The sequence below is a fragment of the Taurulus bubalis genome (assembly GCF_910589615.1).
Source record: "Taurulus bubalis genome assembly, chromosome: 13".
Classification (NCBI taxonomy): Eukaryota; Metazoa; Chordata; class Actinopteri; order Perciformes; family Cottidae; genus Taurulus; species Taurulus bubalis.
Window position 1 is genome coordinate 11,548,019 of NC_136601.1, and position 18,442 is coordinate 11,566,460.

General features: G+C 40.6%; 3 protein-coding genes across 3 annotated transcripts; 2 read left to right on the forward strand and 1 right to left on the reverse strand.

The window, feature by feature from the left end:
- On the forward strand, positions 1–4,426 carry LOC306745619 (heterogeneous nuclear ribonucleoprotein U-like protein 2). Its single transcript, XM_079228447.1, has 11 exons — positions 1–69; positions 756–832; positions 956–1,198; positions 1,340–1,452; positions 1,617–1,883; positions 2,280–2,402; positions 2,507–2,608; positions 2,805–2,970; positions 3,433–3,663; positions 3,745–3,797; positions 4,088–4,426. Exons 1-11 carry the CDS (start codon positions 17–19, stop codon positions 4,160–4,162), a joined length of 1,503 nt encoding a protein of 500 aa, XP_079084573.1. The 5' UTR covers positions 1–16; the 3' UTR covers positions 4,163–4,426.
- nudt22 (nudix (nucleoside diphosphate linked moiety X)-type motif 22) lies at positions 4,421–9,309 on the reverse strand (the record flags this gene model as incomplete). The annotated part of the gene is made up of 6 exons (XM_079228630.1): positions 4,421–4,595; positions 6,154–6,247; positions 6,347–6,444; positions 7,572–7,691; positions 7,762–8,443; positions 9,221–9,309. 6 exons carry the CDS (start codon positions 9,307–9,309, stop codon positions 4,446–4,448), a joined length of 1,233 nt encoding a protein of 410 aa, XP_079084756.1. The 3' UTR covers positions 4,421–4,445.
- A 2,519-nt stretch (positions 9,310–11,828) lies between these two features.
- Positions 11,829–15,159, forward strand: dnajc4 (DnaJ (Hsp40) homolog, subfamily C, member 4). The gene is made up of 7 exons (XM_079228365.1): positions 11,829–11,865; positions 12,319–12,443; positions 12,667–12,757; positions 13,130–13,311; positions 14,082–14,249; positions 14,717–14,803; positions 14,927–15,159. The coding sequence occupies exons 2-7, from the start codon at positions 12,352–12,354 to the stop codon at positions 15,021–15,023; spliced, it is 717 nt and encodes a 238-aa protein (XP_079084491.1). The 5' UTR covers positions 11,829–11,865; positions 12,319–12,351; the 3' UTR covers positions 15,024–15,159.
- The last annotated feature ends 3,283 nt before the right edge of the window (positions 15,160–18,442 follow it).

An 18,442-nucleotide genomic window follows, 5' to 3' on the forward strand; every position in this document is an offset into this window, starting at 1 on the left:
TCTGTCTTCAGAGGAGATGGGCAGAGGAAGAGCTTTCTACGAGTTCAAAGAGGAGGTGCGATACAAAAGGTAACACGAGAGAGATTTTACTTTGTAGTGATGTAGTTAGCTAAATTAAAGGATCATATTTCAGGATCAGCCGAAATATACATTTACATAAAACAAATTGGGATTATACTATAGATATTTATGAGCTGTTAGTTCACTCCTTCTGCAAGAATATTGGGCACATGTTGAAATACTCAATTATAAAACAGTGGATTTTGTTAGACCAATGTCCCATAACATGTAAGGCTCCCACTCCAGAATCCTAATATATTTTACCATGGGTGGGTAGCTTATAGATGTGAGGATGAAGCTTTATGTGTGAATATACATATCATGAGCTTCTCATCAAAGTCACGGTTCACTGTTCAATGGGGCAATTGTTTGGCCGTTTAAATAACATAAATGTACTCATGACATTTCATAATTTAAACGATGCATCGCAGAGCAAGATGATGGACCTGTCTACCTTTTTACTGATTTAAAAAAGAGGATCGCAAGCGACACTTCTAATTCAATGTCATTGACTTCATGTACTTTATATCTTTTAGTTACACTAATGCCTGTCTGAATACGCAGATGAGACGTATGGAAATTTTGACAGGGTTTGGGTTCAAATATTGAAAATATCCTAAACTTGGTCTTGAGGGACTTTTTATGTAAAGGGTGTTCTAATGCAGCACATGCGTCTCTTTCTCGTCTCAAACCAGAACCAAATCAACAAAACCTCCAGAGGACAGAGAAGAGATGGAGAAGGAAGCTGAAGATAAAGTCAGACTAGATCCACGTAAGTCTTTGGACAACACGCACCACCTTCCTGGTGGAGGAACGTGAAACAAACTTAATTTTGTTAAATTGATTTAAACTATGATAAGCTTGTTGAATCCTTGATATTCTATTGTCTGCACAGATGGAAGTCACCTGCACTTTGAGGTGGGTCCTGATGGCGCATGTGGACAGCCGCGCTTCTGGGCACGATTCCCCTCGCTGTGGTCAGGATGCAGGCTCACCCACGGGGTGCTGCAGGGCAAGGTGGGTTTTGAAGTGAGGCTGGAGAGCAAGTTGTCGACTACACAACTGGAAGAACAAGAAGACATGGATCCTTGTGGCCTGAGAGTAGGCTGGTCTCTAGCCAACACCTCTCTACTGCTGGGTAAGAAGTGAACTAGGTTCATCATTTGGTTTATTTTATTTTAAGAACTGATTTGAACAAAGGCACTTCTGTAGATATGTTTATTGTTGTTAATGTCCCTTTCTTCTTTCCCTCTGTGGCTATTTCACCGTCTCATACCAGGTGAAGATGACCTCTCTTTTGCTTATGATGGGTGCGGTAAGAAAGTGTCAGGTGGGAAGGAGGAAGTGTTTGGAGAACTCCTCTCAGTCGGAGATATCATTGGCTGTTATGCTGTAAGTGACACATTTCTTATCTGCTCTTCCTTTATGTTGGTAAAGTTTGAGGACATTTCTTTTTTCTGTGTGTGTGTGTGTGTGTGTGTGTGTGTGTGTGTGTGTGTGTGTGTGTGTGTGTGTGTGTGTGTGTGTGTGTGTGTGAGATGTTTACACATCGATAGTCCTTCTCCACAGACGGGGCTGTTGAACTTTCTTTCCATAAGAACGGTCGCGTCATGGGTGTCGCCTTTTCCCTGGAGGCCTCTGAGCTGCTGTGTCGTCCTCTGTTTCCTCACGTCCTCTGTAAGAGCTGTTCAGTCCGAGTTCTCCTGGACCCCACAGCTCCTCCCTGGTACCCTGGTCCTCCAGAGTTCACACCGCTGGCAGCTCTCTCTGCTCAGCAGAGGGTGCGCACCACATTGCCTCCTACCTCCAGAGCACAGTGTGAGGTGAGACAGGAACTATCCATCCAAAGTATTTGAATTTGTATGATGGAACGGCTGAATCAGAATTCACATTATCACAAGGTGTTTTTATGCATCCCTATAGGGCTGTCCCCTCTTAATCGATTAGTCGACTAATGTGTTGTTTTGGTTGGGAAACTCAGTTTTACAGATCTGTAGATTAAATCAACTAATTGATTAGTCGGCAAAATTGTGTTAGACGACTGAAAATGTTCTTTTAGTCAAGGAAAGCCCTGCATCCCTGTGGTGGAAAGGTTAATTGTTTAAGGACCAACAGACAACATCCCTAAAGCCATGCTGCTAATAAAGAACATATTTTTAGAAAGTAACTAAAAGGTATTCATTACAAGTTGTTGCATTTAAATATTTCTCCCCCTCCAGGTGTTGTTGATGGTTGGTCTTCCTGGGTCTGGGAAGAGCCACTGGGCCAGGACTCACATGAAGCAGCATCCTGAGGAGCAGTACAGGCTGCTGGGCACTGAGGAGCTGCTTGCATGTATGATTGTCAGTCAAAACTCCAGTCTTCAATCTCATGCTTATATTCATATTTAAAGAAGATGTTCAACTTCTGACTAACTGATCCAAAAATGTTTGACGTGTGTGTGTAGAGTGATGGACAGAGGACCACCCGGGTGCAGCGGGCCTCTCAGTGTCTCACTGATTTGATCAAGGTGGCTGCTCAGACTCCTGGCAACTACATCCTCGACCAGGTAACTCTTCACTTCTAAACACATCACTTTAACTCGGAAATCACCTTTAAGTGACTGCATATTAACTTATTTTAGTCATAACCATGTGGAATGAATTATTAATTGAAGAACTGAAACATGCGTTGGTATAACGGTACTTGTATTCCACCTCCTCAGCTCTCTTAACATATTCTCTTTTTCAAATCTCTCTTTCTAGTGCAACATCCTCTTCTCTGCACGGCATTACAAGCTGCAGCTGTTCACAGGCTTCAGGCGCCGGGTGGTAGTGGTCTTTCCTTCGGCAGACGAGTGGAAAAGACGACTGTCTCAACACCAGCTGAGCGGGGAACAGATCCCTGAGACCGCCCTGCTCAAACTCCAAGGTGTGAATTGTTTTACAGGAAGTATAACATCTCAATTAGTCACAAGAAGATATCTCAGTGCAAATTTAGGGACACAGAAGATGTCGGTAAAACTGGTTTCGGTAGGTGATCTGAACGGCGTTTCTATTGGGGATGGAAACTTTTTAATGTATCACTATTCACATTTAAACATCATCTCGTCTCTTTGGGAGTAATTAAAACCACTCCTCACAGAGAGAAACAAGAGGAAAGGACCATGTAATTCAGTGTGTTAACAGAGGTGTATAGGCCTGATCGTTTAGTTTTTATTTTATTAATATTGTATTTGAAATAGAATAATATTTGTAAAACTTAAGCGAGGTGGGCAGCCAGTAAGCCAGCCAGTAAACCAGGGCCAGAACAGTCATTTGAATGTGTCCAGACTGAACATCACATACATGTGTTTCCGTGTTCTATAACGGACACTGGCTCTCTCGTCTCCAGTGAGCTTCAGTCTTCCAGAGCAGCACAGCGACCTGCTGGAGGAGCTGCAGTACGTCGAGCTGCCTCAGGAGCCGGCGCGGGCGCTCCTGCAGGAGTACACCGATGAGGCTCGGCGACTGCTGCCCCCCATCGTCTCCCAACAGGAGAAGAAGAAAACCCGACATCACAAGATAAGACCCCACCCTCACGGCCCTCCACCCTCACACAGGATCCAGTGGACTGGACGTCATGGTCAGTGTGAGAAATGAGGGACAACATGTTGGGAGACTTGATATTTTAAGATGTTAGTTGATCTCTTTATGGTCTTTGTAGGAGGGAACGGCAGAAGACTCAACATGCAGCCATGGAGGCAGCAGCCAAGATACGTAAGTGTTCTTGAACTTTGAAATCCGACACAACAAACTCACTGTGACATCATTTGGGGCTTTTGCTTTGTCCTTTAGCTGAGCTGCACTTTAAGGCTGAAGAGGTTTTGGTCTCGTTAACCTCATCGTCTTGTTTGGGTTAGCTGTGTTTCAACTGAATCTGAGCAGTCGGATCCAATTAATCATTTAGCTGCCACTTAACCCGCCGGAAGATTCCAATTAACTAACAGCCACTTAAGTTTTATTTTTAAACCAAATCTTATTGTCTTTTTATGTGATTTACATTTCAGTGGAGTGTCCCTCATCAGGATCCGGGCAGCTACTACAGAGACGTGGGTTACAGCGGATATGAAGGTTACTGGTGAAGAAACAGATGCACATCTGTAAAGGGACAATCATTCTAATGATGTCATTTGCTAAACTACAACCACGAAACGCATTATAAAGAAATACAGTATACATATATCGCTTCTTTGACCTAGATCACTTTAAAGGATTTGTATTCAAAATATTTTATTAATTCAATCATGTTTTTACTGCAAAGTTTACAAATGATGACAATGCACAGTATTCTGTGAACACCAGTTGAGAGTTTTCAAAGTCAAAGAGTAATAAATGACTCAACTCTTTATGTTTGTGTACGTTTGATCATCTGGATGTATCTTCTGTCGTGCCGTGTCGTGTGCTCTGGCCTCGCTCGCTGTCTGGCTTCACTGTCTGATAAAGCACCACGGCGCCTTTAGCTGAGGGACATAGCTCCGACCATAGAGGGCTGCTTCTGTCCAGCTGCAACACCTCCTACAAAATTAAGGGACAACCAAATGCAGTCTTATGTATCTACAGTCAGGTCCATAAATATTTGGACATTGACACATTTCATTATTTTGGCTCTGTACACCACAACAATGGAGTTGAAATGAAAAAATCTTTCAGCTTTAAGTTGAGGGTATTTACATCCAAATCAGGTGAACGGTGTAGGAATTACAACAAATTTTTAAGTGGTCACCCGTCTTCAGTTCCTGCTGGTTCTTGGGGCATTTTCCCTTCAGTTTTGTCTACAGCACGTGAAATGCATGCTCAATTGGATTCAGGTCAGGTGATTGACTTGGCCATTGCAGAACATTCCACTTCTTTGCCTGAAAAAACTCCTTGGTTGCTTTCGCAGTATGCTTCGGGTCAATGTCCATCTGCACTGTGAAGCGCCGTCCAATGAGTTCTGAAGCATTTGGCTGAATATGAGCAGATAATATTGCCCAAAACACTTCCGAATTCATACTGCTGCTTTTGTCAGCAGTCACATCATCAATAAATACAAGGGAACCAGTTCCATTGGCAGCCATACATGCCCACGCCATAACACTACCTCCACCATGCTTCACTGATGAGGTGGTATGCTTTGGATCATGAGCAGTTCCTTTCCTGCTCCATACTCTTCCCATCATTCTGGTACAGGTTTATCTTTGTCTCATCTGTCCATAGGATGTTCTTCCAGAACTGGACAGGCTCTTTTAGATGTTTTTTGGCAAACTCTAATCTGGTCTTCCTGTTTTTGAGGCTCACCAATGGTTTACATCTTAAGGTGAACCCTCTATATTTACTCTGGTGAAGTCTTCTCTTGATTGTCGACTTTGACACAGATACACCTACCTCCTGGAGAGTGTTCTTGATCTGGCCAGCTGTTGTGAAGGGGTTTTTCTTCACCAGGGAAATGATTCTTCTGTCATCCACCACAATTGTCTTCCATGGTCTTCCGGGTCTTTTGGTGTTGCTGAGCTCACCAGTGCGTTATTTCTTCTTAAGAATGTACCAAACAGTTGATTTGGCCACAAATGTTTTGATTTTTTAGCCTAATGATGGCTTGCTTCACTGATAGTGACAGCTCTTTGGACTTCATATTGAGAGTTGACCGCAACAGATTCCAAACACAAATACTACACCTGAAATGAACTCTAGACCTTTTTATCTACTCCTTGTAAATGAAATAACGAGGGAACACACACCTGGCCTTGGAATAGCTGAGCAGCCAATTGTCCAATTACTTTTGGTCCCTTAAAAAGAGTGGCCACATTTTAATTTGTTGTAATTCCTACACCGTTCACCTGATTTGGATGTAAATACCCTCAAATTAAAGCTGAAAGTCTGCACTTAAAGCACATATTGATTTGTTCATTTCAACTCCATTGTTGTGAGCCAAAATAATGAAAAATGTGTCGATGTCCAAATATTTATGGACCGGACTGTATATCTTTTTTGTATATATACTGTACTTTGCTTCTAATGCAACTGCCAAAACAAGAATGCTCATTCCTTAGTTGCTATTTAGACATTTAAACATCTGTAACTTGGGCTCACTCACCATCCTGCTGAGAAAAAATATTTCTGTGGACTCGCTGGCCTCTGCTCCTCCTTTCCAGTACAATTTTCTGACTTCATCAGATGTCAACGAGCAGCTGAGGACATACCAATAACACAGACTATACGTTATATTTTTATAAAGGTTTTGAAGTCAAACTTCCATCATATAGAGTCAAACGTGAGGGAATGAGAACCTGACGTAAAACTCAGCACTTGGTCTGCCAGCGCTGGTGTGATTCAGAGCGACACCCATCAGGACTGGCTCTCCGAGGGAGCTCAGAGGAATATTCACCTGCAGACGGGATGAAGAAAGTTTCTAAAGTGAATATGGTAGATTTTCTCTTATCATTGCTAAGTTGTGCTAAAATGCTGGCTTCAATATATTGGAAAACGTGAGCATTGTTTCATATTTTCTTCATTTTTTTATTTTTTAGTTTGTTCATCAATCAGTAAGGTAAAATATAAACGTTCACCAGAGTTCATCTTCTTTGAAAACAGTTATGTTTTCTAATTTGAGTTACTGATTTCTTAGTTTATCACTGAAGGACAGAAGCAGTTCAATCTTAAACTTGCTCAAACTAGTGCTGAAACAGTTGAACAATAAGTTGATCAAGACAGTATTAAGGAACAACAATTGTTATGATTAATTAATTGTGTAATTCATTGATTAACAAAGAAAATCTAAATAGTTGCTGGTTGTAGCTCCCCAAATATAAGGAATTTATGTGGTAATAAACTGAACATAATATTTTGGACGGTTGGTGAAGAAATCCGAGAACTTTTTCCACTAATTTGACATTTAATAGACTAAATGATTAATCAATTAATACAAAATAAATCAACAATATGAGGACATTACAAATTACTATAGATTTCAGTGAAAGCGAAAGAGAAGGACATTTTTTTTTATACGAACAAATCCTCAGGAAATAAAAGGAGCAATTAAAGCTTTACTTATTTTGTGGAAATGCAGCAGCCTTTAGTTTGCATTCTATTAAAGGAACAGTGTGTAGTATTTAGGGGCATCTATTGGCAGAAATAGAATATATTATTATTATGTATGTTTATTTTAGTCTATGATCACCTGAAAATAAAAAAAGGTCTTTTGTTACCTTTTATAATGAGCCGTTTGAATCTACTCTTCGCGGAGCCGGCCACCATTTTTCTACAGTAGTTCAGAACGGACAAACCAAACACTGGCTCTAGAAAGGGACATTCATGTTTTTATGTTTTCACATCGGGCACCAGACTTCTCCTACAGGCATTGGCTCACGGGAGACGCTTCAGTTTGTTGCAATCTGCAACCTCACTGCTCGATGCCACCAGATCCTACCTTTAATCATGAAACTGTGGAACTGAACATCAACTTGACATGAACTAACAAGTTGAGAGTACTCCCCCCCCCACCCCCCCACTTACCTCGTCTCTGATCTCGGCGCACACAGACGAGAACAGCTCCGAGACGACAGGCCTCTGCTGCATCATGTCCACACTGATCTGCTCCTCACACACAAGCTGGCCCAGACGCTCACACACCACCTGGAGGGGTGCAGCGACGGTGTGAATAACACATATTTAAATGACACTTCATTCACTTTAATATCTTTACCTTTGGCTCTGGGTGACCTCCGGGGATGTCTAGGAGCCCCGCTGCCTCTGCCACCCTCTGGCTCCTCCTGATCAACACCACCTGACCGTCGTCCGTACACAGGACCCCGCCCACACCCAGAGGCTGAGCCAGCAGCGCCAGAGGATCCCCGAACTGCACCTCTCCACGCTGACGAAGCTCTGCCACTCGACACGACCAGTTTGTTCCCAGGTAATCTTTGTAGCAGGTGAGGCCAAGTCTCAGAGTGAGGAGCGTCGCGGTCCCCTGATCATCTATGTTTTTGGAAGGACGTTCAGCCGTGACGCTCTTAGATTCACTGTGAATGGACGACGCTTGTGACAATGCACGATCTTCATTTTCTCTTTGATTCACAGGTCTGTTTCTTTTGTCCAAACCGCTCTGAACAGCATCATGCAGAGAATCATTGATGGGCACATTCTCCTCCATCCTCTGTCTGCTGTGTTTTAATTTCCCTTCCTGTTGCTCTGCACAGTCGGAGAGGGGCATGTGGCACTGATGGGTGCAGGGTGAGTGTTTAGAAGAAACAGAGGATGATGAGGCCAAGCAGAAAGAGTCCAGTCTGAATTTGGACCCGTTGAAAAGCCACGGCTCTTTGGACACCCGCTCTGTCCACAGCTCCTCTATTTGATGCTCCAGGGATGGATCTGTCTGCCTGTTAAATCTGGGAAGATGAAGAGGAAGCAAGTTTCAGTTTAGTAACATTTTGTCCAATGTCTAACTGATGTAAGGACAAGGCTGGTGTTATTCTATATTTCTCATCAACAAATCCCATTAAAAAAAAAATTCCTAGCATTATATAATATATATATACTGTATATTATAATATTATGACATGGGAAGATTTTTTGTTTAAACCGAATAAGAGAGTGTTGTTGTTATTTTTACTTTATCTAACTTATACCTAATATGGTGTTACTTTCTACTAACCATTGAGGGACTGATTGGCAGCATATTGCCTGTAAAGGAATAAATGAGTCTTTATACCCCTGTGCCAATAGTTTAATATTTAAGTGCAATTTTTGTGAACAGAGCTCAAGAGTCCATTTAATTAATTGTATTTATGGTGTAGTTTTATTTATTTTGAGTTTTTTTATAATGTATTTCGCATTCCAATGTCTGAATATTCTTAAGAATTAGAAGCTTGTTGCACTTTGAAAGGGCGTACAATATTATGTTATTATCAATGACATAAAATGGTCTAAAAAAGACAATTTGGTTTATTGTTATTATTTTCGGGACAATATATCGTCTCACAAAGGTAGCTATCATTCCAGGCCGACTATGTCTGTGGCACACTGGGGCGGGCAATGTAATTATTTAAAAATGAATCCCAAATCCCAATATCTATGTCACATGTTTAAGCCATAATGGTTTTAAGTAGAAAGGCCGGGTAGTTATATAATTCTGTGGTTTTAAGAGGCCTCGTCGACGTGTCTACCTTTCAGAGAGCTCCACTTGTACTTGAGACTGCAGCAGGCCCCTCCAGGCTGCGCAGTGCAGCAGCACAGACACCTCAGAGTCCATCATCTCCCACCAGGGATTGTCAAAGTCTCTGTACGTGTTTTCAACTGTTAACATTTCACACAGGAAAGAAAAAAAACTGTTAACAAGAGCTAAATCAAATAACCACGCCAAGGTCAGGAATTTGACCTTTTTCAGGCCTCTTCCTCCACTCCTCTTACACAAACAAACACACATTACATTACATTACATTTAATTTAGCTGACGCTTTTATCCAAAGCGACTTACAATAAGTGCAATTCCACCATGAGTACCAACCTCAGAACAACAAGAAAGTACAATTTCAATGAAGTTAAACTACAAAGTGCTATTAGTAAGTGCCATCTAAGTGCTACTAAAGTGCTACTACGGCGCTACCTTCTTTATTCAAGGTGTAGTCGAAAACCAAGAACACATATACACTCATTCAGAGAATAAAAGCTGGGCAGCATTAGTCATTGTGCTTGTCTTTAAAACAAGCCAGCCATTAAGAAACCAGTTTGTGTACTTCTGCACAGCATTATCAAAGAAAGACAATGCGATTGGTCTTGTTTCTGGTTTTCCTTCGTAATGGTGCAACAACGTACACCTTTCATGTTGTAATGAGCTACATTTTAACTTCAGCAAAAAGAAGAGAACATAAATTATTGTTAAGAGACTGTGGTCCCAAATACTTTCTATTTGTTTAATTTGACTCCTGGCATATGCTTAATGTTACTTTATTTCATTTCATTTAAGAGAAAGAGATTCAGTTTGTATCTATCTCTCTAAGTTATTTTCTTTTAAATACATTAAACGATTATTTTTTATTTGATGAGGTTTACTGTTTTTTTAATTAGTGTAATGCGAATTAGAACTTTTCAGACTTTTTAAAAGAGTCAAAATGCGAGAAAATCCTTAATGTTTCTTTCCTTTGCAGGCTAGTGTACAGTTTGTTTCTCATGGATCACAGATGTTGCTTTGCAGATTCTTTTCGTTTGAGTTACTTGAGTTTATGTTGTAAACTGTTCCGACTGTTCACTAATTAACTTCAGAGACTTTCAGTTCATCCAGCAGCTGAACACCGACACAATTACTGAAGTACCAATCACAAGTTATTATGTAATACGATATTGCCGCCTGTATTTTACTGTAACGTTACTAAACTAGTATTACTAGTATACTATTATGTTAAGATTGGGCACAAAAGTAGTTCGTGTCTTACCTTCCTGTGGAAGCGTATGCAATGCAAAGATGAGCCAAGGGTAGTTTCTTCCTCTATTTTAGATATACGGCATAATGTGTTCATTATCACCATCCAGTGACCAAGAGTCCAAACAACATATAGGTAGGTTAATTTTCTAAAATAAAGGACTGACAGCAATTCATTTAGTTTTGTTTAGGTTAAAGGATATACATTATTACGTGTATTTTAAAAACCGTGCATGTATTTTGTTGTGATCAATATATAGTGGTCCGATGAATACATCATGCAATTCACCTCTTGTAGGTGAATACGGCAACAACAGGGTTAAATCCTGGGAAACGCGTGCATGGGGCGTGTTTGTTGTTGTGTGTCAAGCTGCCGAGAACCAACAACAACTTCCGGTCATAACCAAAATAAGATTCTTGGACAATGCCTTGGAAGAACAGTCTATGCCATGGGTTACAACAATATATGGTTGCAAGTCACAGTTAAAGGTAAATACTGCATAGGAAAATGTCATTCTAATAAATGAAGTGCAGTTATATTGTATCCACGTAAAGAACACTTAACAATATATAGCGTCATATGTGCTATCGGCCGTGGCAGAGGTATATAGTAAAATGTATATTATAATAGCATTTGTCTTCTGTGTTGAATGTTATATTTTACAAAAAGGTACGACGTGTCCCTGTAGGCACAGCCTGTCGTGGTGAAAATTAAGCTTTATTTTGAAAGGGTAAATCTCCTGTTTCCCGGTTTTATTGTCGCTAGCTTGAAGCGGCTGAGTTTATGTAAGGGGCCCACAGGACATCTAGTCCTACGAAGTCCTGCAGGTATGTCACTCTGCTTTGTTAGGTTCCGGCTTCATTGCATTGTTCAATGTGTGTTCTTCATATTTTAACCCAAACACCATTAAGTTCGATCATTATTAGCAAGCTAACAATAGCACAGCTAACCCGGACTAGCTTTAGCTCTCAGGTAACGTTAGCGGAACAAAGTGTTCCTACCGGAAACACTTGCTCTTTATTTGACCGTTTCGTTCATATAACGAGACGCGTGCAGACTGCAGTAGTCTGTGGGTGGTGGTGTAGCTAATCAAAGTCACTAAGCAGTACTTTTTAATTCAAAGTATTTCGTTTAAAACTATCTTTGATTGTTTTGGGTCAACACTGCCCCGATACAAAGTTGCATAATGTTACGAAGTGACAGATTTATTTGTGTTTTATGTTTCAGCAGATGACGAGAACGGTCCCAGCTACTACAATTACGTTTGATTGACTTTACTCCTCAAAGATATGTACTCACCTCGTCCCGTTGTTGTCTTTAGTCAGGTCACGTGTCCACAGATGAGGGGGAAGTTGCTGACTGCATCATTTTCAATGGAAACCCACTGAAAGGTAAAAACAGGACGTTTGTCTTAATAGCAACTTTAACCTTTCTTTATTTTTTTACCTGAACTAGTATCAATGTGTTTTCAAACGTAATATACAATACTTTTCAATTACATTTGCCATAGATTACATATTATAGGCGCATTTCACATATTGCTCTTAGGTAAAGGCCAGTTAGTCCATACAATCTATTTCACAGATGCCCATGGTTTGATCTCTTACCACTGTGGTGAAATAAAAGTTTAGAACAAATATTTTTAAGCATACTGTTTTGTGTTTTGTCCTTGAGAATTTTGAATAAATGCAAACTTTAGATGAATAAATACTATGTCCATAACAGAAGTAAATTTAGATATTCAAAATGAAACATCTATATTTTTAATATGCTGTGAGGCCTGGGTCTGAAGTCTGCCCACTTAGAAGTTAATAATTAGAGAAACATTTAAAATATCTCCACAGGTCCTCTTCGTGCAACCTCACACATTTTACATCATGCAGTTGGAGGCTCAGCTGCGTCTTTGTCAGAGTTGTCTTTGGTGCTGCAAGAGCGGCCTGCGTCTGCTCTCCCAGAGCTATGCACACAGGTAGAATTTTATATACATATATATATATATATATATATATATATATATATATATATATATATTATTATATATATATATATGTATATGTGTGTGTGTGTGTGTGTGTGTGTGTGTGTGTGTGTGTGTGTGTGTGTGTGTGTTGAATTGAGTCAGATTACTGAAAACATCTTAGTGTGTTTCTCTGCTTTGTTTGGTTTTGAGTTATTTGCTTTCTCAACCTCAGAAAAGCTGTGAACTACTACGATCTCCTGGGAGTCAAATCTGACGCCTCCTTGGAGGAAATAAAAAATGCATTTTTTGACAAATCCAAAAAGGTAAGTTACTTTTTTTCTAACAAGAAAATGAATCGCCACATGAGGGCAGCCTTTCACAGCTTAGTTTCTACTTTTTAACTGTTCCCACAGTGAGCTTCATGTCTGTTTGTTTTCATGTTGTGGCTCCCAGTGTAAATAAGGATGTGCATGTGTATTTACCTTGTGGCTTTGGTGTAATTTGAGGGGTGAGCCAACTCAGCCATAAGAGAAAAAAGCATGGTTGTATGGACAACCATACATTTGAATGCATTCGTGTAAGAGAGGTGTATAGGTATACTTGTCCCAATTAGCACATGTCTGCACCAAAATACATATTTTGGTTAATTGTTTGGTTTAGATCTCATTACTGTAACTGATCCATTCATCATGCAGCTGCACCCAGACAGTGACCCATCCAACCCAGCGCTGCACAGCCTGTTCGTGGAGCTGAACGAGGCCTACCGAGTGCTGAGCAAAAATCCGAGCAGGAAGGAGTATGACTTCAAAACCAGACATCCATACAGTGGTGGCCAGGCCTTCAGAGCTACCTCCTCTAACGCCAGCTACAGAGCCAGGTGAAGACATGATGCAATATGTCAGTTTGAGCTTGCTTATTCATTTTACGTAACCTGACCTTCCTGCTCACTCTGTAACATGTCAGGGAAAGAGACGATTGGCGGGTGGTCTTCTGTGTCAAGAAGACCTGCAGTTTCAACTTCAACACTGTGGCTTTGTGGAATATTTTTTGTAACACTCTCATTGGACATGCTGTTTTTATGAAGCCTTAGCTGGAACCTCAAATGCTACAGCAAAGCTGAATGAAGAATGAATCAATGTACTTTCCCAAAGAAGGAAAACTACCCATGCAGTTATTGCCAGATATTTAAATTTATATTTCTAGATAATCCTTGATGGGGGTGCTACATAGTTTGAAGTTTTAGGTTATTTTCAACCTTGTGTACATGTCTAGAAACTGTGCTTTTGACATTGTTTTTACACAAAGCATAAACCAATCTCCAGCAGATTGTTTGTTTGCGTTGTGTATTTTTGTTGTTGTTAAAATTATTTTTATAGTCGGTAAACCACTTAAGATTTAACATCTCAAGTTTTCCTAGTTTTTGAGAAAAAAAAACAAGTCAGTGAGAGCTTACTGCCACACAGCCAAGTGGAAGAATATGATCTAGAAGCGGTTGTCCATCACAATTTGGTGCAAATTTGCTCCTTAATAATCCTTCAGACTCAGTAACGATTCAGTTAAGACTGTTTTTAACACTTGTACTGTCTATCACACTTCCTGTTTTTGATGTCACCAATCCTAATTCTTCTTGAACGACTTCCCCATCAGCACGGATACCCAGAAGAGCTTTCGTTACTGGGAGCAGTTTCGCCAATCTCAAGCACAAGAGATGACAGCAGAGGAGTGGCAGAGGAGGAAGTGGAGAAACTTTCGCCTGGTGGGCTACTGCTTAATCACCATGGTGCTCAGCATCGGAGTCCACGTAGTCTTCTTCAGGTACAAAACCGGCACACGATGCAGACACTTTTAAAAGGAAACCACAAAGCATTTAAAAGGTGAATGTTAGAAAGATAACAATATCCATACTACGTATATAACCTTGTATCAAACTTCTCACTGCCGTCCATCCATCCTATTTCCTGACTTCCCTCACTGCGCTGAGTTTTCTTTGCTGCACGTTCACATCCAAATGAATGGGCTGGTTTGTGGACATGTCTCTGTGCCATGTGTGTTGGCACAACCTCACGGCATGTGACCTTGTGTTTGTTTTCACACTCTGTGAATCTGTGCCACTTTTGTTTGCGGGGATTTGCTTCTTTGTGATCTGCCGAGCTGTTATAACAGCTGTACAAACTCGTAAAGACAACTGAGCTCGCAGCGTGCGTGCTGAGCGACAAGTTTTTAGGTTTAGCAAAGTTATTCTGCGAGCGATGTCCTAACTGAAGTGTTTCTCCGACTCTCAGGAAACTGGAAGAAGTTCACACTAACTTCATGGACGAGAAAGATCGAGCCATCGCAGAAATTTATAATGAATCCAAAGAGCGGGCCAGGTGAAAGCACCCTTTTTTTATGTTAATAAATGTTTTTCTTCTGCTTGATGGCACATTTGGGTGGTAGCAGTACATTTGTTTGGGTTTTGTGAGTGTAAATGTGTCTCCTGTGCTGTTTCTCAGGGCCAACGGTTTTAAGAAACAGACAGAAATCCTGCGGCAGAAACATGCAGAGTTTCTGGAGAAATACAACATCCGGAACGATGGAGATGACAAGTAGAAGAGTCTCCAACTGTGCTCTGTGACGATGGAGTTCAAACTGGATGTGGTACTTGTTTTAGGATTTTAAAGTTTATTTATTGAAACGAAACATGCAGACGTGTTTGGCCTCAGTTGTGATGATGAGGACGTGGAAGACACACAGAACATGGGTGGCATGTGGGAGGGTTTCCTCTGGTCATACATGGGTTTCTTCATCCGACTGGACCTGGTCTATTGAACCTTTTACTGATATTTGAAGTGATGTGACGGTCAAAAGGATCCAGCCACAGTGTGTGTCCTCGGGAACCATAATGAACACATGTTTAAACTGCCTCTAATGAACTCACAGGGACACGATCTCTGGTCCTCAGCCTCTTTGCCGTCTTGGTGGGGTTCACGGGTAACAGTGAATTAACGCCAGATGACAGCGGATGAGCTGATTTAGTTGAGCCGAAACACACCAGCTGTAGTGCCAATGTATTCAATAAGACTTGTGTTGATTAAAATCAAATATTAGTTTGCACACAAGGACGTTTCCGTAATGTCCTCTTAGGTTTGATGAGGCTGTTCAGGGGTGAAGTGGAACATGTGCAAAGTCAAGCTTTTTTGCAATAATAGTTTGTCAAGCAAAAGTGGTTGAAACGTGCTTTAATGCCCGTTTACTTTTCAGGGTTATGAATCTTGGGACATCGCCATCAAACTCCTTATTGATCCCTCTGTTGACCCGGTGTTACTGTAGAAATACAATGAATAATAATAATTATTCATTGTAATTTAATTGGTTGTTTGAACTGGATTCAGAGAAGAAGGAGATCAGTATTATTACTCAAAGAGTGGTGCTGAGTAATTTAAATATAGTCCAACTATTGTGTTAAAAATTAGACAATGAAAATGTTCACATGGAATGAAGTACACCGGTTATTTCAGCACTTACCACCTGTCCTCTCAGTTTTTCGATATTAGACATTGTTGCCTTACCTATTTTTTTTTTAAGGTATGTCAGAGGAAAATGATTAAAAGATACACTTTTACTCATCAATTATTACTTCTCTTTGTTTTGTCTCATTCACATATGCTTTGGCTCTGGTTTTGTGATACAGAACAGACTGTTTGTGTTTTCATATCAATAAATGTTAGATTATCTTTGAAAAAGGGACAGTGAAAGTTAACCAACCATAACAGCGATATCTTTTGACAGTGAAAAAGATTTCCTCTGAAGAGTTAGCAAGAGGCTCAGACATCCAGATGCAGACAGTCTCCTTTCAATGAGCAACCACACCGACGAGTCCGTACCATTGTAGACCGATAATATTGAGATAATCATTGATCTGCCCTACATCAGAATTCACAAGTTTATTTTCCATTATGCTCTTTTAAAGTGGATTTGAACAGCCCTTCTAAACCTTGAACCTCCCATGTGGACCTGCGGATGTGATTAACCGGGAAACAAACTTTACCAATACAGTACACAGCATGTTTATTTGCATATTTACATTCACATGATTTTGGTTATGAAACTATTCATAAGAACATCCTGGGTGCACAACATTTGTTTGCTGCTGACATCATGGAAAAAGGCTTGGTTTCTAGTTGTTTAAAGAATACATGCACAAGTGAACTTCTGAAACTAACGTACAGACTACCATACCATGTGAATTGTGTTTTCAGAAGAGATATTGCCTTTTTCCTTCTCTGTGTTCTTGTCACCAGCGGCCCTTGTCCTGAGACTTCAGCTGGAGATAACACATCCCAGCATAGCTTACAGACACCCTCACCCTCATGTGCCCTGTCATAACCCAAACACACTATAATGACTGAGATTCTGGCATGTCTCTCTCACACACACACGCGCGCGCACACACACACACACACACACACACACACACACACACACACACACACACACACACACACACACACACACACACACACACACAGAGGGAAACTAGTTATGAAGACGGCTTTAATTGTCTCTTATCTTCAGTTTAATGAGCTGCATATGCAGTGTGTCAGTGCTCTGAATATTACTGGACATGCATGTCGTCTTATTTATCCTTTAGAAAACGGTAGATCGAGATATGGAGTGGAAAATAAATCATTGATAGAAAAGTGACCCTCAGACTTTTACACCGCACTGCTTTATTTTTGATATAATTCTGTCCCAAAAAAAATATTTTCAATGAGTTTTGATTAAATAAGTTGATAGGTAAACTTAATATTCACTGTGTTCACATTTAGAGTTTTAAAATGTAATGAAGGTATTATATTTTCTCGCCGTAGCTGTTAGAAATACCCACAACAGCTCAATATCAAACCATCTTAATTCTTCTAAAATGATTAATTATTTGAGAATTACATATTTTATAAATAAATGGCCCATGCCAGAAAATTTCCAGGATATTGTTTGATATTTAAATTTTTTGAGAATATTTAAGTTGATCACTTTAGATGAATAATAAAACCAGTAAATATACATATTTGAGCACCAGTTCATTTGTGGCACTTTTTCCTCAACAGATGACTGAAAAGATTGATCAGTTGTCAAAAGTCGCAGATACATTTTATGTGAATGGACTCACTGATTATTCGACCCATTGTTTCATATATTTCCCAACCAGAATCATTAGGAGAATATAAGCCCTTGCCCAACTAAAACAAAACAAATATGCATAGATAAAACCGAGGACATGACCTCATTGTCCTCAGTGGCAGCTACGGCCCTGTTCCCCACTCGCAAGGGGCCCCTGAACCCCCCCCATGTTGGGACCAGTAGAGACGCTGCACCTGTATTCAGTCTGCCTGTCCCGTTTGGAAAAAGTTGGCAGCGCAATGGTTACGTTGCGTGCGTCTCAAGGGCAAAGGAAACGAGGAAACCGATCACAACAAGTAATGAAGAGAAGACACCACTCCAGACCTCTCTGTCTGTCTGCGGACTACCCTGCTGCTTCGGCGCTGTTGTAGCTGTGCTGCCATGTCAGTGGAGGATGTCATATTTATATTCATAAGAGGATAACAAAAAAAAAAGAAAAACGGGAAGATCATATTTTTACGTGCATGCATGCAGCGACAACGTGGAGAGACTGACCGAACCGGGGAGCGGAATATGCGCCACTGTCCAGCTTTGCACGTCGGGCTAAAGCGTCGGGTCTTTACCGGAGGAATGTCTGGGATGAATGATGTGATTTCTTTCAGCCATACAGAGGATTTTATGATCGCATCACGTTTCAGCGGGAATCTGGATGCTGGATTCTCCTAATGTCACGCCACCCCGGACCCCCACACTGGTTCAATGGGATCAGGACCAATAGACAGACCGACAATACACATAAGGCATTCAAAGTTTGAACAAGTCTGATAACATTTTTATTTTTTTAATTCAGAATTTTAAGGTTATGGTGCCACCTTTAGATGGAGAGGCATATTTAGTTATTACTTGAG